Source organism: Pelophylax lessonae, assembly GCF_965119305.1.
Source record: "Pelophylax lessonae genome assembly, chromosome: 4".
In the NCBI taxonomy this organism is placed as follows: domain Eukaryota; kingdom Metazoa; phylum Chordata; class Amphibia; order Anura; family Ranidae; genus Pelophylax; species Pelophylax lessonae.
The window spans coordinates 599612410-599630303 of NC_138771.1; the positions used below are offsets into that span (position 1 = coordinate 599612410).

Here is a 17894-nt window from a genome sequence, read left to right on the forward strand (position 1 = left end):
TCTAAGGTTTCCTGGCTTCTGGAGGCAGCATTCTGGTTGGCTGAGTTGAGTTTAGATGATCCTTGGAGGCCATCTGGGGTAAGCAGAGTCTTTTTAGTTCCCTGCCCCCAGGTTTTGGAGCGCATTTGCGAGTGGGTAGTGTAGGGACAGGTCATCCGTCTGTCAAGGACAGTACTAGCGGCAGGGAAAGGTTCCAGACAAGGAAGCAAAGCATAGGGTTTGCAACTTCTTTGGACTTCTTCCTGCTTGGACTCAAGATGACCAGGCCGCATTCTGCCCCACCAAACAGGCACTGTCAGTTCGGCTGAAACCTACTCTACTGTTGGAATTTGTGACTGTTCCCAGTTGGGCTATCTACCCACTGGGTTTGTTGTGAACTGTCATTACTTTACTTCAATGCAAGTTCTTTACATTGCAACCGGACTGTCAGTGTAATTGCCCTCGCACCACGCTGCACCCACCTACATGTGCGTGCCGTGCGAGGCCTGAGTCCAGCCTCAGAAAATAATAAACGTGTCTATTTCCAGCTCTGTGCATGTCAAAATGGCTAAATACACCTGCCCAGTCCCAGCCATTCCACACCATTGATAAGAGGAATTTTAAAGAGGAGATTGAACAGAGTGGCATATAGGTTTTGTTTTAAAAGTGCACCTATATAAGAGCTCAGGAATCTACACAAAGCTGTGAGGTTAGTAAAAAGTGGACAGGCCCCTTTATGAATTGTCAATTTCAAGAGAGAGGAAAAAAGAAGAATAAAAGTCACACTACCTGGATAGAGCTTGCCAGGGACTAGGGCGCTGGCGAAAAGGGTCCATAGCAGCTGTCCTAAAAGAAAAAATAAAGTCCAGCTTAAGACCATGATGGGGCACAGAAAAAGTATAATCCAGCATCATTATCAAATTAAAAGTATTTGGAAGATACAGTAGGTGTGTGTTACCCATACAAATCAGGTTCTCACATATGCATTTATAAACTATGCCTTCTTCAGGAAAGATATTGGTGTAAACCCTAAATAAAGCTGAAGGAGTCCATAAATACTCCTACATCTGCATATCACCTATGAAAAAGGTTCAGTTCTTTACCTGATAATGTGCCCACGTAGTTATGGGAAATCACTGACTTTAAAGCCTGAGAGACTTCTGCTATGAATGAGATTACCTCTAGCTAGTTAACAGCATGTCAGCTATGCAAGTGGAATTTTAAAGCTTTCAAGCACAAGCAAGTGCCAACTAGGCATCATGGGAAGAGGCTACATGCTCCCCAATACCTGGAAGCACCAGGTATTTCACAGTAGACAACATGGAGGAAGGAACGTCAGGGGAGCATGGCCAAGAAGCATGAACCCTTTTCCAAGAGTCCTGCTTCCTATTCTTATACAAACTTTTAAAACCCCCACGAAGGAGGACTTTAGCAACCCCTGAAACACAGATGCTGTATCATCCCCTAAAGACTAATACAGTGCCTTGAAAAAGTTTTTCACATTTTTGTCATGTTACAACCAAAAACGTTAATGAATTTTATTGGGATTTTTTGTGTTATTCCAACACAAAGTGACACATAATTGGGAAGAGGAAGGAAAATGATAAATGGTTTTCAAATTTTTTTTACAAATAAATATGTGAATAGTGTGGCGTGCTTTTATATTCAGCCCCTCTGAGGCAATACATTGCAGAACCACCTTTCGCTGCAGTTACAGCTGCAAGTCTTTTTGGGTATGTCTCTACCATCCTTGCACATCTAGCAAGTGACATTTTGCCCATTCTTTGTAAAATAGCTCAAGCTCTGTGCGTCAGTGAACAGCAATTTTCAAGTCTTGCCACAGATTCTCAATTAGATTTAGGTCTGGACTTTGACTGGGCAATTCTAACACATGAATATGCTTAGATCCAAACCATTCCATTGTAGCTCTGGCTGTATGTTTAGGGTTGTTGTCCTGCTGGAAGGTGAACCTCCGCCTCAGTCTCAAGTCTTTTGCAGACTATAACAGGTTTTCTTCTAAGATTGCCCTGTATTTGGCTCCATCCATCTTCCCATCAACTCTGACCATCTTCCCTGTCCCTGCTGAAGAAAAGCATCCCCTTAACATGATGCTGACACCACCATGTTTCACGGTGGGGATGGTGTGTTCAGGGTGATGAGCAGTGGTGATTCCGCCACACATAGCATTTTGCTTTTATGCCAAAAAGTTCAATTTTGGTCTCATCTGATCAGAGCACCTTCTTCCACATTTGCTGTGTCTCGCATATGGCGTCTTGCAAACTGCAAACGGGACTTCTTATGGCTTTATCAATGGCTTTCTTCTTGCCATTCTTCCATAAAGGCCAGATTTGTGGAGTGCACAACTAATAGTTGTCATGTGGACAGATTCTCTCACCTGAGTTGTGGATCTCTGTCGCACCTCCAGAGTTACCTAGGCCTCTTGGCTGCTTCTCTGATTAATGCTCTTGCCCGGCCTGTCAGTTTAGGTGGACGGACATGTCTTGGTAGGTTTGCCGTTGTGCCATACTCTTTCCATTTTTGGATGATTGATTGAACAGTGCTCTATGAGATGTTCAAAGCTTGGGATGTTTTTTTATAACCTAACCCTGCTTTAAACTTCTCCACAACTTTATCCCTGACCTGTCTGGTGTGTTTCTTGGTGATTCTGTTTGTTCACTAAGGTTCTCCAACAAACCTCTGAGGGCTTCACAGAACAGCTGTATTTATACTGAGATAAAATTACACATAAGTGGACTCTATTTACTATTTAGGTGACTTATGGAGGCAATTGGTTTCACTAGATTTTAGTTAGGGGTATCAGAGTAAAGGGGGCTGAATACAAATGCACTTCACACTTTTCAGATATTTATTTGTAAACAATTTTGAAAACCATTTATCATTTTCCTTTCATTTCACAATCATGTGCCACTTCGTGTTGGGCTATCGCATAAAGTCCCAAAAAAATACATTTACGTTTTTGGTTGTAACATGAGGAAAATGTCAAGGGGTATGAATACTTTTTCAAGGCACTGTATATTTAGATTTCTGGACTCTACAATATTTGGGGTGGTGCTAACTTTGTTTCCTAACATTTGGCTTTCTCCCAGAATGCTCTCTGGTGTATATAAACTGCCTTAACCAGGACATTGTGCTTCAAAAATTACACCTTGTCCCATGATAATAGACTAAAATAGCCTAAGATTCAGCACCTTATGTCCATAATCTTCAATTGCTTTTTAACTGCTGTCTATGGTGGTGATTTACTAAAACTGAAGCATACAGAATCTGGTGCAGCTGTGCATGGTAGCCAATCAACTTCTAACTTCAGCTTGTTCAATTAAGCTTTGACAATAAAACCTAGAAGCCAATTGGATGCTATGCACTGGTGCATTACATTCTGTGTGCTTCCATTGCTAGTAAATCTTCCCCTGTGTTCCCGTTGGGGAATGTAACTGAACTGCGACCCACACTGTGTTTGTGGGCTTCCGTCAGTATACGGCTTCCTTCAGTCTTGAACATAGATATCAGATTTTCAAGTTGCCCCCATACAAAGCTAGCCGACAACTTAGCTTGTACTGGAATCTTCTCCTTTATTGAACAGTTTCACACTCAATTTATACACACATGAGCACACCCCCTCCTGATCAAATTACCTCATCAGGTCAGGTGCCTGATTACATTATCATATGCAGATGAAATTGTGCACAGAAATAGAATTAACCTGAACTAATTATCTAGCCATCTGGACAGAAACAATATGTGTGTTCATTAACATTTAACAATGGGACAGACAGGCTTAACAGAATCCACATCACACCTCAATAGACAGACAAAAGGGAGAGCCTGTCTCTGACATTGAAGTTCAATACACATTATCATAATTGTAAACACAGAACCCATTTGAAGCAATGAAAACCATTAAGTATCTGTCTTTTACCCTAGTGACGGTGAGTGCCGTTACAGGGAGATTTACCCTTGCTTGCTGTTCTGAAGAGGGTGTCACAGGGCCTAAGTCCTCTTTCACACAAACGGGTCAGCTGGGCCACAGTTTTATCACCCCCCTTCCCCCCAGTCACCCACATAAAGACTAAACAACAGCTGGAGAGGGCTGTTCACATCCTTCGGTCGCAGCCACAACAAATTGAACGTGATATCCCGAGTTGACAGGCTGCACCACCTGTCAAACCCAGCCATTTAAAGCAATAGGGCTGCGCTGCAAACGCAAACCAAACATTTGGCTTGTGGCTGTGGCGCAATACCCCATCATAAACTGCAAACATAGCACCAGCAGAAGAGAAAATCGTTGATATAAAATCAAATGATGAAATAAAATAGTTTATGTGTCTGGAACTGAGGAGAGATCAGAGAAGGGCAACTAAATTAATAAGAGGCAGGGAGGAGCTCGGCTACTAGGAAAGATTAACTGAATTGAATTCATTCTCCCTTGAAAATAGGCATTTAAGGGGGATCTAATCACCAAGTGTACTGTACATACTGTACATAAGTGGTCTATATAGTTAACTTGGTGTAAAGTTGTTCACATTAAAGCATTATTAAACTGAAAAACCCCATAAATAATATACAGCAGCATACCAATCATTAAATGCGGTGGCTGCATTCTTTTTTTTTTTTTTTTATGCTTTTTTTCTCTCTGTATTCACCTGGTGATTGTGTCAGTAACACATTATTATTATTATTATTCAGGATTTATATAGCGCCAGCAGTTTACACAGCGCTTTACAATATAAAAGGAGACAATACAGTTACAATACAATAAAATACAAGAGGATTAAGAGAGCCCTGCTCAGAAGAGCTTACAATCTAATGGGGTGGGGCAGGTGTTACAAGAGGTTGTAACAGTAGGGAATGAGCTGATGGAATATTAGTGATAGGCTTCCCTGAAGAGATGAGTTTTCAGGGATCGCCTGAAAGCAGCTAGAGTAGGAGATAGCCGTACAGGTTGAGGTAGAGCGTTCCAGAGGATGGGAGAGGCCCTGGAGAAATCCTGGTGATGAGCATGGGAGAAGGAGGAGACAAGGGAGCTTGAGAGTAGGAGGTCTTGAGAGGAGCGGAGAGGACGGTTTGGGTGATATTTGGAGACAAGATTGGTAATGTAGCTCGGGGCAGAGCTGTGAATGGCTTTGTATGTTCTAGTTAGTATTTTTAATTTAATTAGTTGGGCAATCGGGAGGCCCCCCCCCCCCACTCATGGGGGGCAACTTTGGACAGTAGCATTGTCAGTCTGGGGGGGAGGGGGGCGTTAGATGTAGTAGCAGATTTAAATACACTAACAAACTAAAGTCAAATTTCAGCTAATAATTTATAAGTAGTTACAGCAAGCTGTTTATTTTTTTATTTTTGGGATAAAGAAAAAGCTGACATTCTGCTGGATAGCTTGTTCTATTGGAAAACAATAGACTTACTGGCTGGATCACAAGATGAAAATAGAAGAAAGAAAGCCTTAAATAGAAAAGGATTGCAGCCATTCCATCTAAGAATTGGTGAGCTGCAATAAATGTTTAATACCACTTTAGGGTCACTGCAATTGACAAGGGGTCACTCTTTGCATCTGGAGAAAAAGAGGTTTAATCTCCTCATATGGAAACATTTCATCATAGTAAAAGGCAGTGAACATGTACAATAAACCTATTCAAAAACTAGTTCTAGCCAGTTCAGTGTGCTGTTTAAAAAAATGCTGGATGCGTTTCTAAATGCACAAAATATAATGAGCTATTAATATTTATAAGTAATAACACTGTAGATTCATGGTCTAGGGATCTTCTGATTGCATTTATGGGATTTGGATTTCACTTTATTTCTTGTTGGAGCAAAATAGACCATGCATTATAAGGGATTTTTTTGCCTTCCTCTAGATCAACTGTGGGTTTGGGGTTCTGTATATTCAGGTTTATCTATTTATTTTTCTATTATATGGACTTTTGAGACTTTCACCCTAACACTGTAAAGCTGGCCATACACATATACGTATATTCCTCAATCCACGCTACACAGCACTGATGAATAAATCTCCCACTGTGGCTGCTCTGCCAACTGTCAAAAAGAAAAACAGAATAACATCTGCAACTAATTGGATGCAGGCGCTGTCCAGAAGGTGGCTTGGGGGGTGATAAATGTTTGGGAAGTCTTGCCAGAGTGTTCTTTCCTCTCCAGGGAGGTTTCCAATTCTCTTGAGGGCCGTTGCCACTGGCGGCAGCCTCACTGAGCCAAAGATTGTGGTCTGGGCTACAGCAGCTGCTGGGCTGGGGGCCTGGAGAAGATTGGCAAAGGATTACATTTGCTGGAGGGCACTGTCTTGAAGTCCTGGTCTGGAGAAGGATCTTTTTGTCTCTCTCTCTCTCTCTCTAAGGATCTACCTGGGGATGCTGGGTGTCAGTCAGCTCCTAGAACACTAGGAGTAAAGACCTAGCTGGAAACTATTAGTTTTGCAAGAGCCAAAGGAGAACTAAGTGCCAGAAGCAGCTAGATGGACTGGGAATGCTATTATATTGTCCCAGAAGTTTTGATAATTCCCTAATACCTTCAGGTAGCTACAAAGAAGACTAGTGAGCAGTTTTTCCCCCTATTATTGTTATTGACCATTTTGGTGTATCCTGTCACCCTAAGGCCTCTGGAGATGAGGAGGAGGAGGACCCAAGTGTGCCAGCGGGGGAGCCCCAGAAGAGGAAGTTCGGGGACCGCTCTGTGTAAAACCATTGCACAGAGCAGGTAAGAATAAGATGTTTTGTTTGCTATTTATAAAAAAAAAATGCCTTTATAACCTTTTTAATTATATCAGCTTCATCTTTCAGGTTGTACTTACTGTCCCCGAGAGGTGTGAATCAGTAAAGTGATCAGCGTGGAGGTGGCTGGGCATACACAGTTAAGCGCCAACATGGCATACTTAAATTCTTCTTCACAGACCACATGATCTGAGGGTGGAAATGAAAACGGAAACAAGAGAGAGAAGATTCAATATATTTCACTTAAAGGACAACATTTCAGTAAAAGCAACTCTTCTAAAGGCTGAATTGGTAAGAATGTAAAAACAACTTTACCGGGTTAACTAAGATTCAAGAATAACTAAACCCAAGAAGAAAAATGTAATACAATGCAGGTTTCCAGGTCTTAGATATGGTGGCTGCCATATCATTAGTTTTTATTTTTCAGGCAAAGAACATTTTAGCAAATACAGAAAATACCTGTTCATTCTACAGACATGCTGTGTCCTTTTCACTTTTTGTGAGATGTCATCGTTCTTGCGTAAACTACTAATGTAATGTAATGGAGATGAGCAAAGGCAAACATGCTTGAAGTCCAGCCTTTGTTGCAGCCATTGCTTTCTCAACAGATACAGTGGAGGAGTGAGGGTAGCCAACTCAGAGATAGGGGTTGTGTAATATCACCAGGTGAAAAGAAACAGAAAAAACATGAAAAAAGAAAACAAATGCAGCCACCTAATCTAAAGACTGGTAAGCTGCAATAAATTACGTTTTCATTTTTTAAATATAAGCTTTAATCCTTCTGATATCGAGAACGAATGGTCTGCTTCTCTCTCATAGTTGCCAACATTTAAAAAAAAATTTCCAGGGACACTTTGCAGCACAGCTATCAATTACTTACCACACCCACTCCCCTGAAGCTCCGCCCACTCTGCATAATTATTCTCCGCCTACTTATCATCAGATTATAGGGTCTATTCAATAAAGAGAGAATTACAGGAAACTGAAAAGGGAATTTCAAATTTAAGGCCAAAGTAGCAGAGTTGGAATAACTCTCCCATCCAACTGCACTACTTCTGCCTAAGTTTAAAATTCTCATCACAATTCCCTGCAATTCTAAAGTGTCAAATGTGCTCAGGTGTGACCATACAGAAAATGTAATATGTAAATATAAATAAAGTGCAAGGTGTAAATAAGTACGATAAAACCTAATTATACTATCTGGTATAATTAGGTTTTATTGGGCATTTATGGGCAGTCCGTAACGACATTGCAGAGGACAGATCAGACCCTTGACTGACATTTTTGACACTTTTGGGGGTACCAGTGACATTACTACAGTAATCAGTGCTATAAATATGCACTGTTACTGTAAAAATGACACTGGCAGGGAAGGGGTTAATTTTTATTGGTGATCAAGGGGTTAATGTATGCCTGGTGCTTACTGACGTTTGTGGGGGGAGGGGACTATGTGACACAAGGACAGATCGCAGGTTCAGCTATGCTGAACCCTGCAATCTGACCATGCCTGTCACTTAGGAGATCCGCCTGCTTTGTTTACACAAGCAGGCGGATCTCCACACTCGATTCCCCGATGATCGGGGAAGAGCAGCGGCGATCGCCGCCGCTCCTCCCCTGGCCCGACTCCCGCTGTGACTGAATACAGCAGGAGCGCCGCCGAGAGAGGGGAATGTCTGGTGACGTAGGTCTACGTCGCCAGACGTTATCGAGCCACTTTGCCGCAGTAGAGCTCTAGTGAGCAGCGGCAAAGTGGTTAAATCCCAGGTCAAGCAGATTGGTGACTTTCTGTCCCCGATCTGCTTTGGCTGAGTGCAGGGGAAAAATGATGAGTCTGAGAGCCGGTTCACCCTAATCCGACTTGTCAGGTGACTTGGTCGCCTGACAAGTAGCTTCCAATTATGTGCAATAGAACCATTCTAATCAGAGCGACTCAAGTTGCTCCGACTTAGAAAAAGGTTCCTGCACTATTTTTTGGCAAAGTCGGAGCGACTTGCATTGACTTCTATTATGAGAAGTCATTGCAAGCCGCGCTGAAGTCACTCTGCACAGGCGACCTCATTAGTCGCCCGAAGTCGGGGCGACTTTGAGTTGGATTAGTGTGAACCGACTCTAATTGACCCCGGTGTTTCCATTAGGAGAACTATTCACCTGCATATATAAATTTGGTAAACAGTTGTGCAAGTATCGTGCAATATAAAAAATTGTAACTGGCATCTTATTTCACAGGTCATTTGCTTTCAGAAGAAAAATATTGTATTTACAAATTGCGCAGTTTAGCATATGTTAGTGAGAAATGAAGAAAACTGGCCTAGCAGTAAAAGGGTTATTCATACAAATGCGGGAAAAAAACATTTGTCAAGGCAACATGAAACAAGTCGGCTTTCTGGGAGGATAGACTCCAACCTTCAGCATTTCAAAAGGGATATGTTACATAAAAGCCTCTTTATTCGCTATCTCCAGAGGTTGCATAACAGACGCCACAGCAGTTTTTGGCCACTGCGCGGCCATAGTCATGGAGTTTCTGGGGAAGGTCTGATGATTTCTGTGCTATGACTACAAGTAGGTTTTAATACAGCCTATGAAGCAAATAAAAATCAGAATACTGGTTCACAAATTAGATCAGCCATACACAGATACTTTTCCAACAAAAGCCCAGACTTCTTACATTTCTCACTAAGAAGCAGAAATACATAGCTGGATGAAGCTATCCATTTTCCATATTGCAGTTTCTTCCAGCTGAAACCAACATTCCCCTTCACTGAATCTTACACACCATGCTGCTTTTATTGTTACATACATGAACACTCCAATGGTGAGATTATGAAGTCCTTTTTGTCAGAAAAAAACGAATACATTTTCCTTTAAAGCGGATATCAGCCAAAAATAAAAATATAAATATTAATGGCTCAATAAAAGATAACATTTTTAAAAAACAGCTTATGCTCCTATACTCACCTTCAATCTGGGACTTTCTTTTGGTTAAATAAAAGACAGCATCATTTGACCCATTTCTTCTTAGCTCAGGCTGTCATTGACTGCCATTCCATGCAGCACCGTTACAGGCCTGATCTCAGGTTATTACTGCATTGCACTGGACATACATCACTATGTGGGTGCTGTTTAGTGCAGCAGTAAGGACTACTACCACTGGATAAGAAGAGGAAAGACTGGTGATATCATTGGACCAGCAAGAAGACCCTCGAAAAAAAGTGTGTATTTTTTATATGGATACAGTACATGGAGGGGCTGGGTGGTAATTTTAAGAATTACTAAACATTAGCTATTAACTGGATGGCTACAGGTGGTATCACCAATTAGAGTCCTATATCTCTCATGGACTCCTTTTCATAATATTTGGATCTGTTGCTGTCTAAATTAGTGTACCCAGCTATTGTATGCTCCTACTCCTCCTCCTGCATTCTCCATAATAAAAATAAAGGTAAAAATCCAGAAGAAAGCATGGAAACCACTTATACTGACCAGAACAGGCATGCAGACCCAGGTTTAGAGTGACCGATACAGTCCCTTGAGGCATACAAGAAATTGTTAAATGGTTTATTTTCCTGGAATCTACCAACACCGGAAACATGAGTTTTGGATGAACTGACACTTTAACAGAAATCAGTATGCCTCTGAAAATCCCTCAGCTCTATACAACCTCTTTCATGGCAGACATTTGGTATGGAACATCTCCAGGGTCTAGTAAATACTTTACCTGCAAACTTAATATGAAACTTGTTTTCAGGTTTGAGAATCTGGACAAAGAGAGGACAGTTGGGAGCAAAATCTTTTACTGCCCAGGCCCGAAGGATGGTCTGGTGGTCCTAAGTAAAAAAAAAAGGACATTTCATTACAAGTGTGATCCATAATTTTAATCTTACTTTCAATGCTCAGTTTTGTTATAAAGCAACTACAGACGACCCTCATAAAATGTCATATATTTGACCACAGAATTTATCCAAAATAACAATTGCCCACTTAGCTAGGCCTTGTTTTTTTCGAGATGATTCTCTTGCATGCGTCTAATATTATAGAGAAGGGAAAACCTTAGCCCCAGGGCTGTAGTTTGGCACCAGACATTACCAATATAGTATAGATAAAAGTGCAATATACCATAAAAATATTGGCAAAACACTACAGAGAAAAGTCAAGATCTTGGGGAAAAACATCCCACAGAGTTCCCCAGGAATTACAGACATCAACACATCAATACTCCTAAATAGAAATATCATCCTTTTTGGTGGACATACCTTTTAAAGTAGAGTTTGGTGGGCTGGGGCTATAAAGATTGTTCTTTGACACTCTTTGCAGAAGTGCCCTTGATAACCTGCACATTTATTAGTTCAATTGGCTAGTGTATCCACAGTAAGTGTATCATACAGTTACTTATACGCACTTTTTATGTTTATTATCAATGGATAGGACAGACAATATCAAAATACAGAAACATCCATGTACCCCAAAATAAATAAAGTAAAATAAGTAATTTTTCTCCATCTGGAGTCTTGTTAGACGTACCGCTGCGATGCGGTCTGTTTCAAAGCGGTTGCTGAGAATAAAACAGGCTTCTGCGTCATCAATTCTACAGAAAAAAACAACAGAAGGAAAGGAACAACAGGTAGACAAAAGAAAAGAGAAGAAGACAAAGAGGAGATACATGGAAAAAGAAAGAATGGGATTAGTGGAAAAGTGTAGGGTACAGAGGAGACGAAGATGAAGAAAACGGTAGAGAAGGTGACAAAAAAAAGTGAGAAAAGGAGAAAGCATAGTAAGTATGTGGGATAAGTAAATGAAGAGGGAGAGAGGAATCGAGAGAAGCCGGCAGATACAAGAGGGTTGGTAGAGGTGAGAAAAGATTGTAAGTAGGGAGAGGGAAGGTAGGAGGAGGTAAAAGAAGTGAAAAAAGACAGGAGGTGAGAAAGGAAAAAAAGAGTATATGGATGAGGTTGAAAAAATGGAGAAAGAAGGTGGAGGTGAGAGAAGCGAAATGAGAGAGGTGGGTGGAATAGGTAAGAAAAGGAAAAAAGGAGGGAGAAATGAATAGAAGATGAGAAAATTAAAGGAGAGAGGTTGGGAGGAGGAGGAGGAGGTAAAAAAAAGGGGGGGGGAGAGTGAAGGAGGTAAGAGAAGTGAAGAAGGAGAAAGAAGGGTGGAGAAAGTAATGGAAGTGAAGAAGAAGAAGAGAGGTGGGCAGATGAGATAAGACAAGTGAAGAAGGAGAAAGAAGGGTAGAGGAGCAAAAAGAAGCAAAGAATGTTAAGGGTAGGTGGAGGAGGTAGGAGAAGTGAGGAAGCAGAGAGTAGGGAGGAGGCAATAAGAGTAGTGAAGAAGAAGAAGTGAGAGGTGGGTAGAGAAAGTAAGAGACATGTGGAAGGGAAGAGAAGGGTAAGGTAGGTAAAGGAAGAGAACAAGCAGAGAGGTGTGTGGAGGTAATGAGAGAAGTGTGGAAGCATAGAGGAGGGTGGAGAAAGTAAGAGTAGTGAAGAAGGACAGAGGGGTGGGTTGAGGAGGTATAAGAAGTGAAGAAGGACAGTTATGAGTTAAGGAGGTATGAAAAGTGAAGAAGAAGAGAGGAGAGTGGAGGAAGTATGAGAAGTGAGGAAGGTGGAGGAAGTAAGAGAAATTAGGAGGGTTTAAGAAGTAAGAAAAGCAAAGAATGAAGGAGGAGGGTTGAGGAAGTAAGAAAAGTGAGGAGGGAGAGAGGTGGGTGGAGGAGGTAAGAGAAGTGAAAAAGGAGAGAGAAGGGTGGAGGAGGTAAGAGAAGGGAAGAAGGAGAGAGGAGGGCGGAGAAGGGAAGAAGGAGTAAGAAGGGTTGAAATGAATAAGAGAGGTAGATTGTGGTAGATATGAAAATTAAAAAAAGGAGAGAGGTGGATGGAGGAGGTACGAGAAGTGAAGAAGGAGGGAGATGTAGGTGAAAGAGAGAGAGAAGTGAAGAATGTGGTGGGAGGGTGAAGGAATTAAGAGAAGGTAACAAGAGAGGAGGGCAGAGGAAGTAAGAGAATTGAGGGAGGAGAAATGAGGGTGGAAGTAAGAGAATTGAGGCAGGAGAGAGGAGGGTTTAGGAATTAGATAAAGTGAGTAAGGAGAGAGTATGGTGGAAAGCATAAGAGAAGCGAAGAAGGAGTAAGAAGGGTTGAGAATACAAGAGAGGTGAAAAGGAGAGGAGGGTGAAGGAGGTATACAAAGTGAAAAAAGAGAGAGAAGGGAGGAATGAGAATGAGAATTTAGTTGGAAGAAGGGAATGCAGGAGACAAGCAATATAAAAAGGAGAGGAGGGTGGAGAGGTAGAAAGATGAAGAAGGTGGCAAAAGTAAGAGAAGAATAAGCAGGATGAAAACAGACAGGCAAGAAAGTGAAGAAAAGTGAAAAGAGATATGAAGGGTGAAAGGAGTAATGAAAGTAAAAAGGCAGAAGAGAGAGGGGAAAGTGAGATACGTGGAGATGAAGATAGGAGTAGAAGAAATTGGTGAAGATGAAAAGAGGTGGGTGGATGAGGGAAGGAAAGTTAGGAGGAATAGGGCAGTGTATATACAATTAGGTGAGTTCAAATGAAGAAAAAAGGTTGGAAAAGATAAGAAAAGGAGTTAGAAGACAATAAAAAGAAACCGTTAGTAAGGCAGGTAGATAGAAAAAGCAGCTTCCAGCAAATAAAAGGCAGGATTATACAAATGTGAGCTGCAATAAAAAATAAAAGCTGAAACCTTTTTGTGCAATTAGGAGACCTGCAGGAATTATCATGTGGTGTTTGTTATGTGCTGTACAGTTCTTACATCATACTGATGAAGAATGAACATTAAAATAGTTGGGCACAAAAACTGCTTTCAGATTCTAAACATCAAGCCCAACTCCAGGCACAAATGAAATTCAAATAGTGCATTTTGCATCAATTGCCTTACTCCTCGGTCCTGATTCCAAACACCTCTTCCTAAGCCATCTTGCAGTGTAATGGGAAAAAGCCACAATTTTCTTCATGAGCCAAGCTAATTTCTTGCCCCTACTCCTTATCTTCTTGTGCACTGGTCCAATTACTGCCCCCATGTGCTCTCCAGCCTCTGGATTCTATGAGGGAATTCTATCAGGCCACTGGAAATGTCCCCTCCTTTAATAAGAGGTGTCCATATTCTGAATGCAGTCATGTGGACAACCAAAGAAGGACCCCAGGAAGTTAATAGAAGGGGAGAGAAGGATCACGTAATAGTGGTTTCTAGTAAACAAAATGGGCATTTGAATAGGTTGTTTTTCTCATACCAGATTAGTTAGAGGAGGGTTGCTAAAATCCTGGAGCTGGGCTTTAAGCAAAAACTTTGGCTTGGGCTTTAAGCTAAAACTTGTTTGGTTAAATCATATTTCAGCTTATATCAGCATTTTTCTGCTGTGTCTCATGGGATATATTTTTCTTTGTTTCCTGCACTGGAGACACCAAAGGAAGCAAAAAGAAATCTCTCCAAACCGAGTGCAACAGCAGCCACTGGAACAAATGTCCCCACGGGATGATTTCCTTTCATTCCTGTTCCAGTGACAATAGTAACATTTTGTATTTCCCATTCCCAGTGGTTACCAGGACAAATAAAGGAGTGAACCTACCCAGTGGGGACACAGTAAGCCTTAAAAACTTGACAGAACATTTAACCCTTCTCCACTGTATCCAAAACCAAAGAAAATATATGTAGCAGCCATGATTTGCCTCCGTTGCATAGAGAATCATTAGCCTATCAAAAGGAAGCCATGCCATTCTCTATTTTGTCTCACATTACCCTTCTGGACCATGAGTAGTATAAAAGAACATTGGTTAGTGACTTGAGAGAGTAATAATGATGTGAATCAACTAAAACCACCTTCAAATGCTGAACAGTGACATTTGCTGAACTATCATTTTCCCTGCACAGGATGTTGTACGTGACTTAAATCCAAGGTTGGGGATCAAAACACACTATTTCAAAGTACCTCTCTTCAACTAATAAGCTAGTGCCAAGGTGTCAATGTCGCAAATTAGTCTTTAAAGCTGATGTTTAATCTGCTTATATTTTGCCTTCCTTGCTTCCTCCTTTCTCCCCTTATCAACATGCTAATTACATTTAAAAAAAACTTTCAGTTTTCATTACACACCCTATTTTATAACTAGTGAGGTCATCACTATGTCTCTGTGCTTTCTGTATGCAATGCATACAGAGCATGGCTGGTACGATGGGTGGGTAGGGTGCTGGGCATAGCTTCCTGAAAGCATCACAGCACCCTGGCACAGTACTCCTCTAAAGAGCCCTCAGCACTGACGTAAGTAGTTGGTTGGCTTTTAGGAGCAGTAATGCAAATACCAAAATGCCTTTATAGACAGCTGTCAATCTGTAGTAAGTGTTCCAAGGTAGGCTGTATTTGCATGCAGACCACCCACATGTGATGCATGTTATACCAACTTACTTTGCTCTCATGAGGTCCTGATCCTTTAAGGCTGAGCCCTGCAGGTAGATAACTCGCTGCGACCACAAAGGAATTTGTAGAACTCTTCTTACAGGCAAATCCATTTCAGTGGGGCAGAGAAGGACAACATAATGATCCTGCACAGAAAACATAAGACTGATTCATTTAGTTTTATGGTCAGTCCAAATGGCCCAAAGAAAACCAAAAACCCTTCCTTAAAGTGCTGAAAAAAAAAAAGCACAGTTTTTTGCCTTTTTAATGTGAACCCGCGAGGAAAGAAATAAAAATGCTGTTATTGCTTACTTTTTTCAAAATGTTTTATTAACAGTTAAACTGTCTGTAGCACCCTCCTAGGTAGGTGCTAGAAGAGAGAGTGTCGTTTTTGGGTGTTTCTGCTTACCAGAGGAATCACCAGGTAAATGTATATTGCTCTCTGCCTACCAGAGAGCAGGATCCATTAGTGAGGTGCTCAGGTGCAGCTCAGCTTGTCTGACATGTTTCAGGGTTGTAGGGAGGTATACTGAACAGTGGGAGGAAACCTGACAAGTGAGCGGACAGGCATTGTTACAGCCCTGGTGATTGGCAGAGGAAAGTGCCTATGTGCATGCTGGGTGACTGTATAAATGTGCTTGGGGTCTTGGGCTTGAGAACAGGGTCCTGGAGGGAGGGGATAGCTGCCCCTCCTCTGTAGAAGCTGCCAAGTGGCCTCGGGTGGTTGACCTGAGGGCCTGAATAATATAGAGAAGCTGAACCCAGAAATCATGCAGAGCTGACTGGAAGGGAGACACTGGAAAGGATGTTATTCTGCCAACAGTGAGTACAGATCTGTGTCATGGGGCCTGTCATGTGAGGGCCATCCCTTCAGTGAAAGAGTCAGTAAAGGGGATGCTAGAGAGCGTTCTCAAGATAAAATAGTTGCTTCAAGTCTTCTGCTAGAGAAAGCAAGATGACCTAATTCTTCCATACAAGTGGCAGTATGGTTAAAGCAGTGTGTCTGCTTCCACAAATACCCTGGTGAGGCCAAGTGAGAGTTGTCCTTATCTACTGTGAATAGTTCAGTTGGAGTATCCAACTATTCTCTTCTCCCATCCAAGTTCAACAATAAATACAAAACCAAATACCCTGGACTGTTTATTGAGTAACGAGCAAACGGGAGTAAGGATGGATGTGTGGAAAATCCCCTAGTGACTGTCTGCAGGTAATCAGAGGGAGACCCAAGAATTCAATATACAGCAAGCCCTACAGGGATGGTGCTACATGTCTAAGCAATGATGGTTTCATATAAGGAGACAAGCCTTTGTGCAGACTTGGGCTCACTTTTGGAGTTAAAGCAAAACTCCAAGAATGATCTTTTCTCCATACCTACATTGGTCCAGCCTGGCTCGCTGTACTGTAAGTATACATTTTTGACATCAAGAGTACTGCTGGAGATGCTGAAAATCATTGTAATAGTCTACGTTACATATAATAACTGTGATCTTCGGAATTCTGCTTCAGTGACTTTGCTCGGTACTGCCACCATTCACAAATTGCCTTGAATTTTCATTTAATTAACCGCTTCCCCACTGCTCACTGTGCTGCTACTGCGGCACAGTGGCTCGTTATCGTCTGGCAACGTAGGTCTACGTCACCAGACATTCCCCTTTCCGGAGGCGCGCTCCCGCTGTTTTCAGTCACAGCCGGAGTCGGGCCAGGGGTGGAGTGGCGGCGATCGCCGCTGCTCTTCCCCAATCATCGGGGAATCTAGTTTGGAGATCCGCCCGCTTGTGTAAACAGAGCGGGCGGATCTCCTAAGTGACAAGGAGTGACAGATTGCAGTGTTCAGCATAGCTGAACATGCGATCTGTCCTTGTGTCACTCAGTCACCTCCCCCCCCACACGTTAGTAAGCACCAGGCATACATTAACCCCTCTCTCTCCAATAAAATTAACCCCTTCCCTGCCAGTGTCATTTTTAAAGTAACAGTGCATATTTATAGCACTGAATACTGCAGTTATGTCACTGGTACCCCCAAAAGTGTCAAAAATGTCAGTCAAGGGTATGATCTGTCCGCAGTCCCGCAAAAAAAATCGCAGAATTACGCGTTAAAAAAAAACACCAAAAATTACAGAAATCTTTCCCTTTGTTAGTAAACGCAATAACTTTTGTGCAAACCAATCAAAATATGCTTATTGTGATTTTTTTTACCAAACATAGGTAGCAGAAAACAAATTGGCCAAAAATTTTAAAAAAATTAGATTTTTACATTTTTTTGGGGGGGGAATTTCATATAAAAAAATTTTAAAAATATTGTTTTTTTTTCAAAATAAACGCTCTTTTTTTGTTTATAGCATAAAAAGTAAAAATCGCACAGGTGATCAAATAACACCAAAAAAAAGCTCTGTTTGTGGGAAAAAAAGGACATACATTTCGTTTGGGTACGGTGTTGCGCGACCGCGCAATTGTCAGTTAAAGTCGCACAGCGCTGAATCGCAAAAAGTGGCCCAGACGTAAGACAGCAAAATCCTCCGGTGGTAAAGTGGTTAATACAGGGCATTCCCTGATTGGAAAAGATGGAGAGGTGGGGTTGATTGCATCACAATCTCCACCTTTTTCAATCAGAGAATGCCTGGAATGTAAGTCTATTCCTGTATCCCTAAATTGTGATCCCTCTTCCCGCACCTGTGGAATGCAAGCCTGTGCTCACCCTTTTAGAATGTAAGACTAGTCCTGAATCCCTAAAATCTGATCTCTCTTCTGGTACCCTGAAATGTAGGC

At 41.7% G+C, this 17894-nt stretch overlaps 1 protein-coding gene across 2 annotated transcripts in view; it reads right to left on the bottom strand.

Annotated features, from left to right (window-relative positions):
• The window catches only part of LOC309553391 (potassium channel subfamily T member 2-like), a 422810-nt gene that overhangs the window by 85902 nt on the left and 319014 nt on the right, over positions 1-17894 (bottom strand). For both annotated transcript variants that reach the window (XM_082254566.1, XM_082254567.1), the window contains exons 12-16: positions 15138-15274; positions 11238-11301; positions 10435-10543; positions 6800-6908; positions 769-825 (exon numbers count right to left, since the gene is read on the bottom strand). In XM_082254566.1, the coding sequence (XP_082110692.1) occupies positions 769-825; positions 6800-6908; positions 10435-10543; positions 11238-11301; positions 15138-15274 (476 nt within the window). The remainder of the gene's footprint in view (positions 1-768; positions 826-6799; positions 6909-10434; positions 10544-11237; positions 11302-15137; positions 15275-17894) is intronic.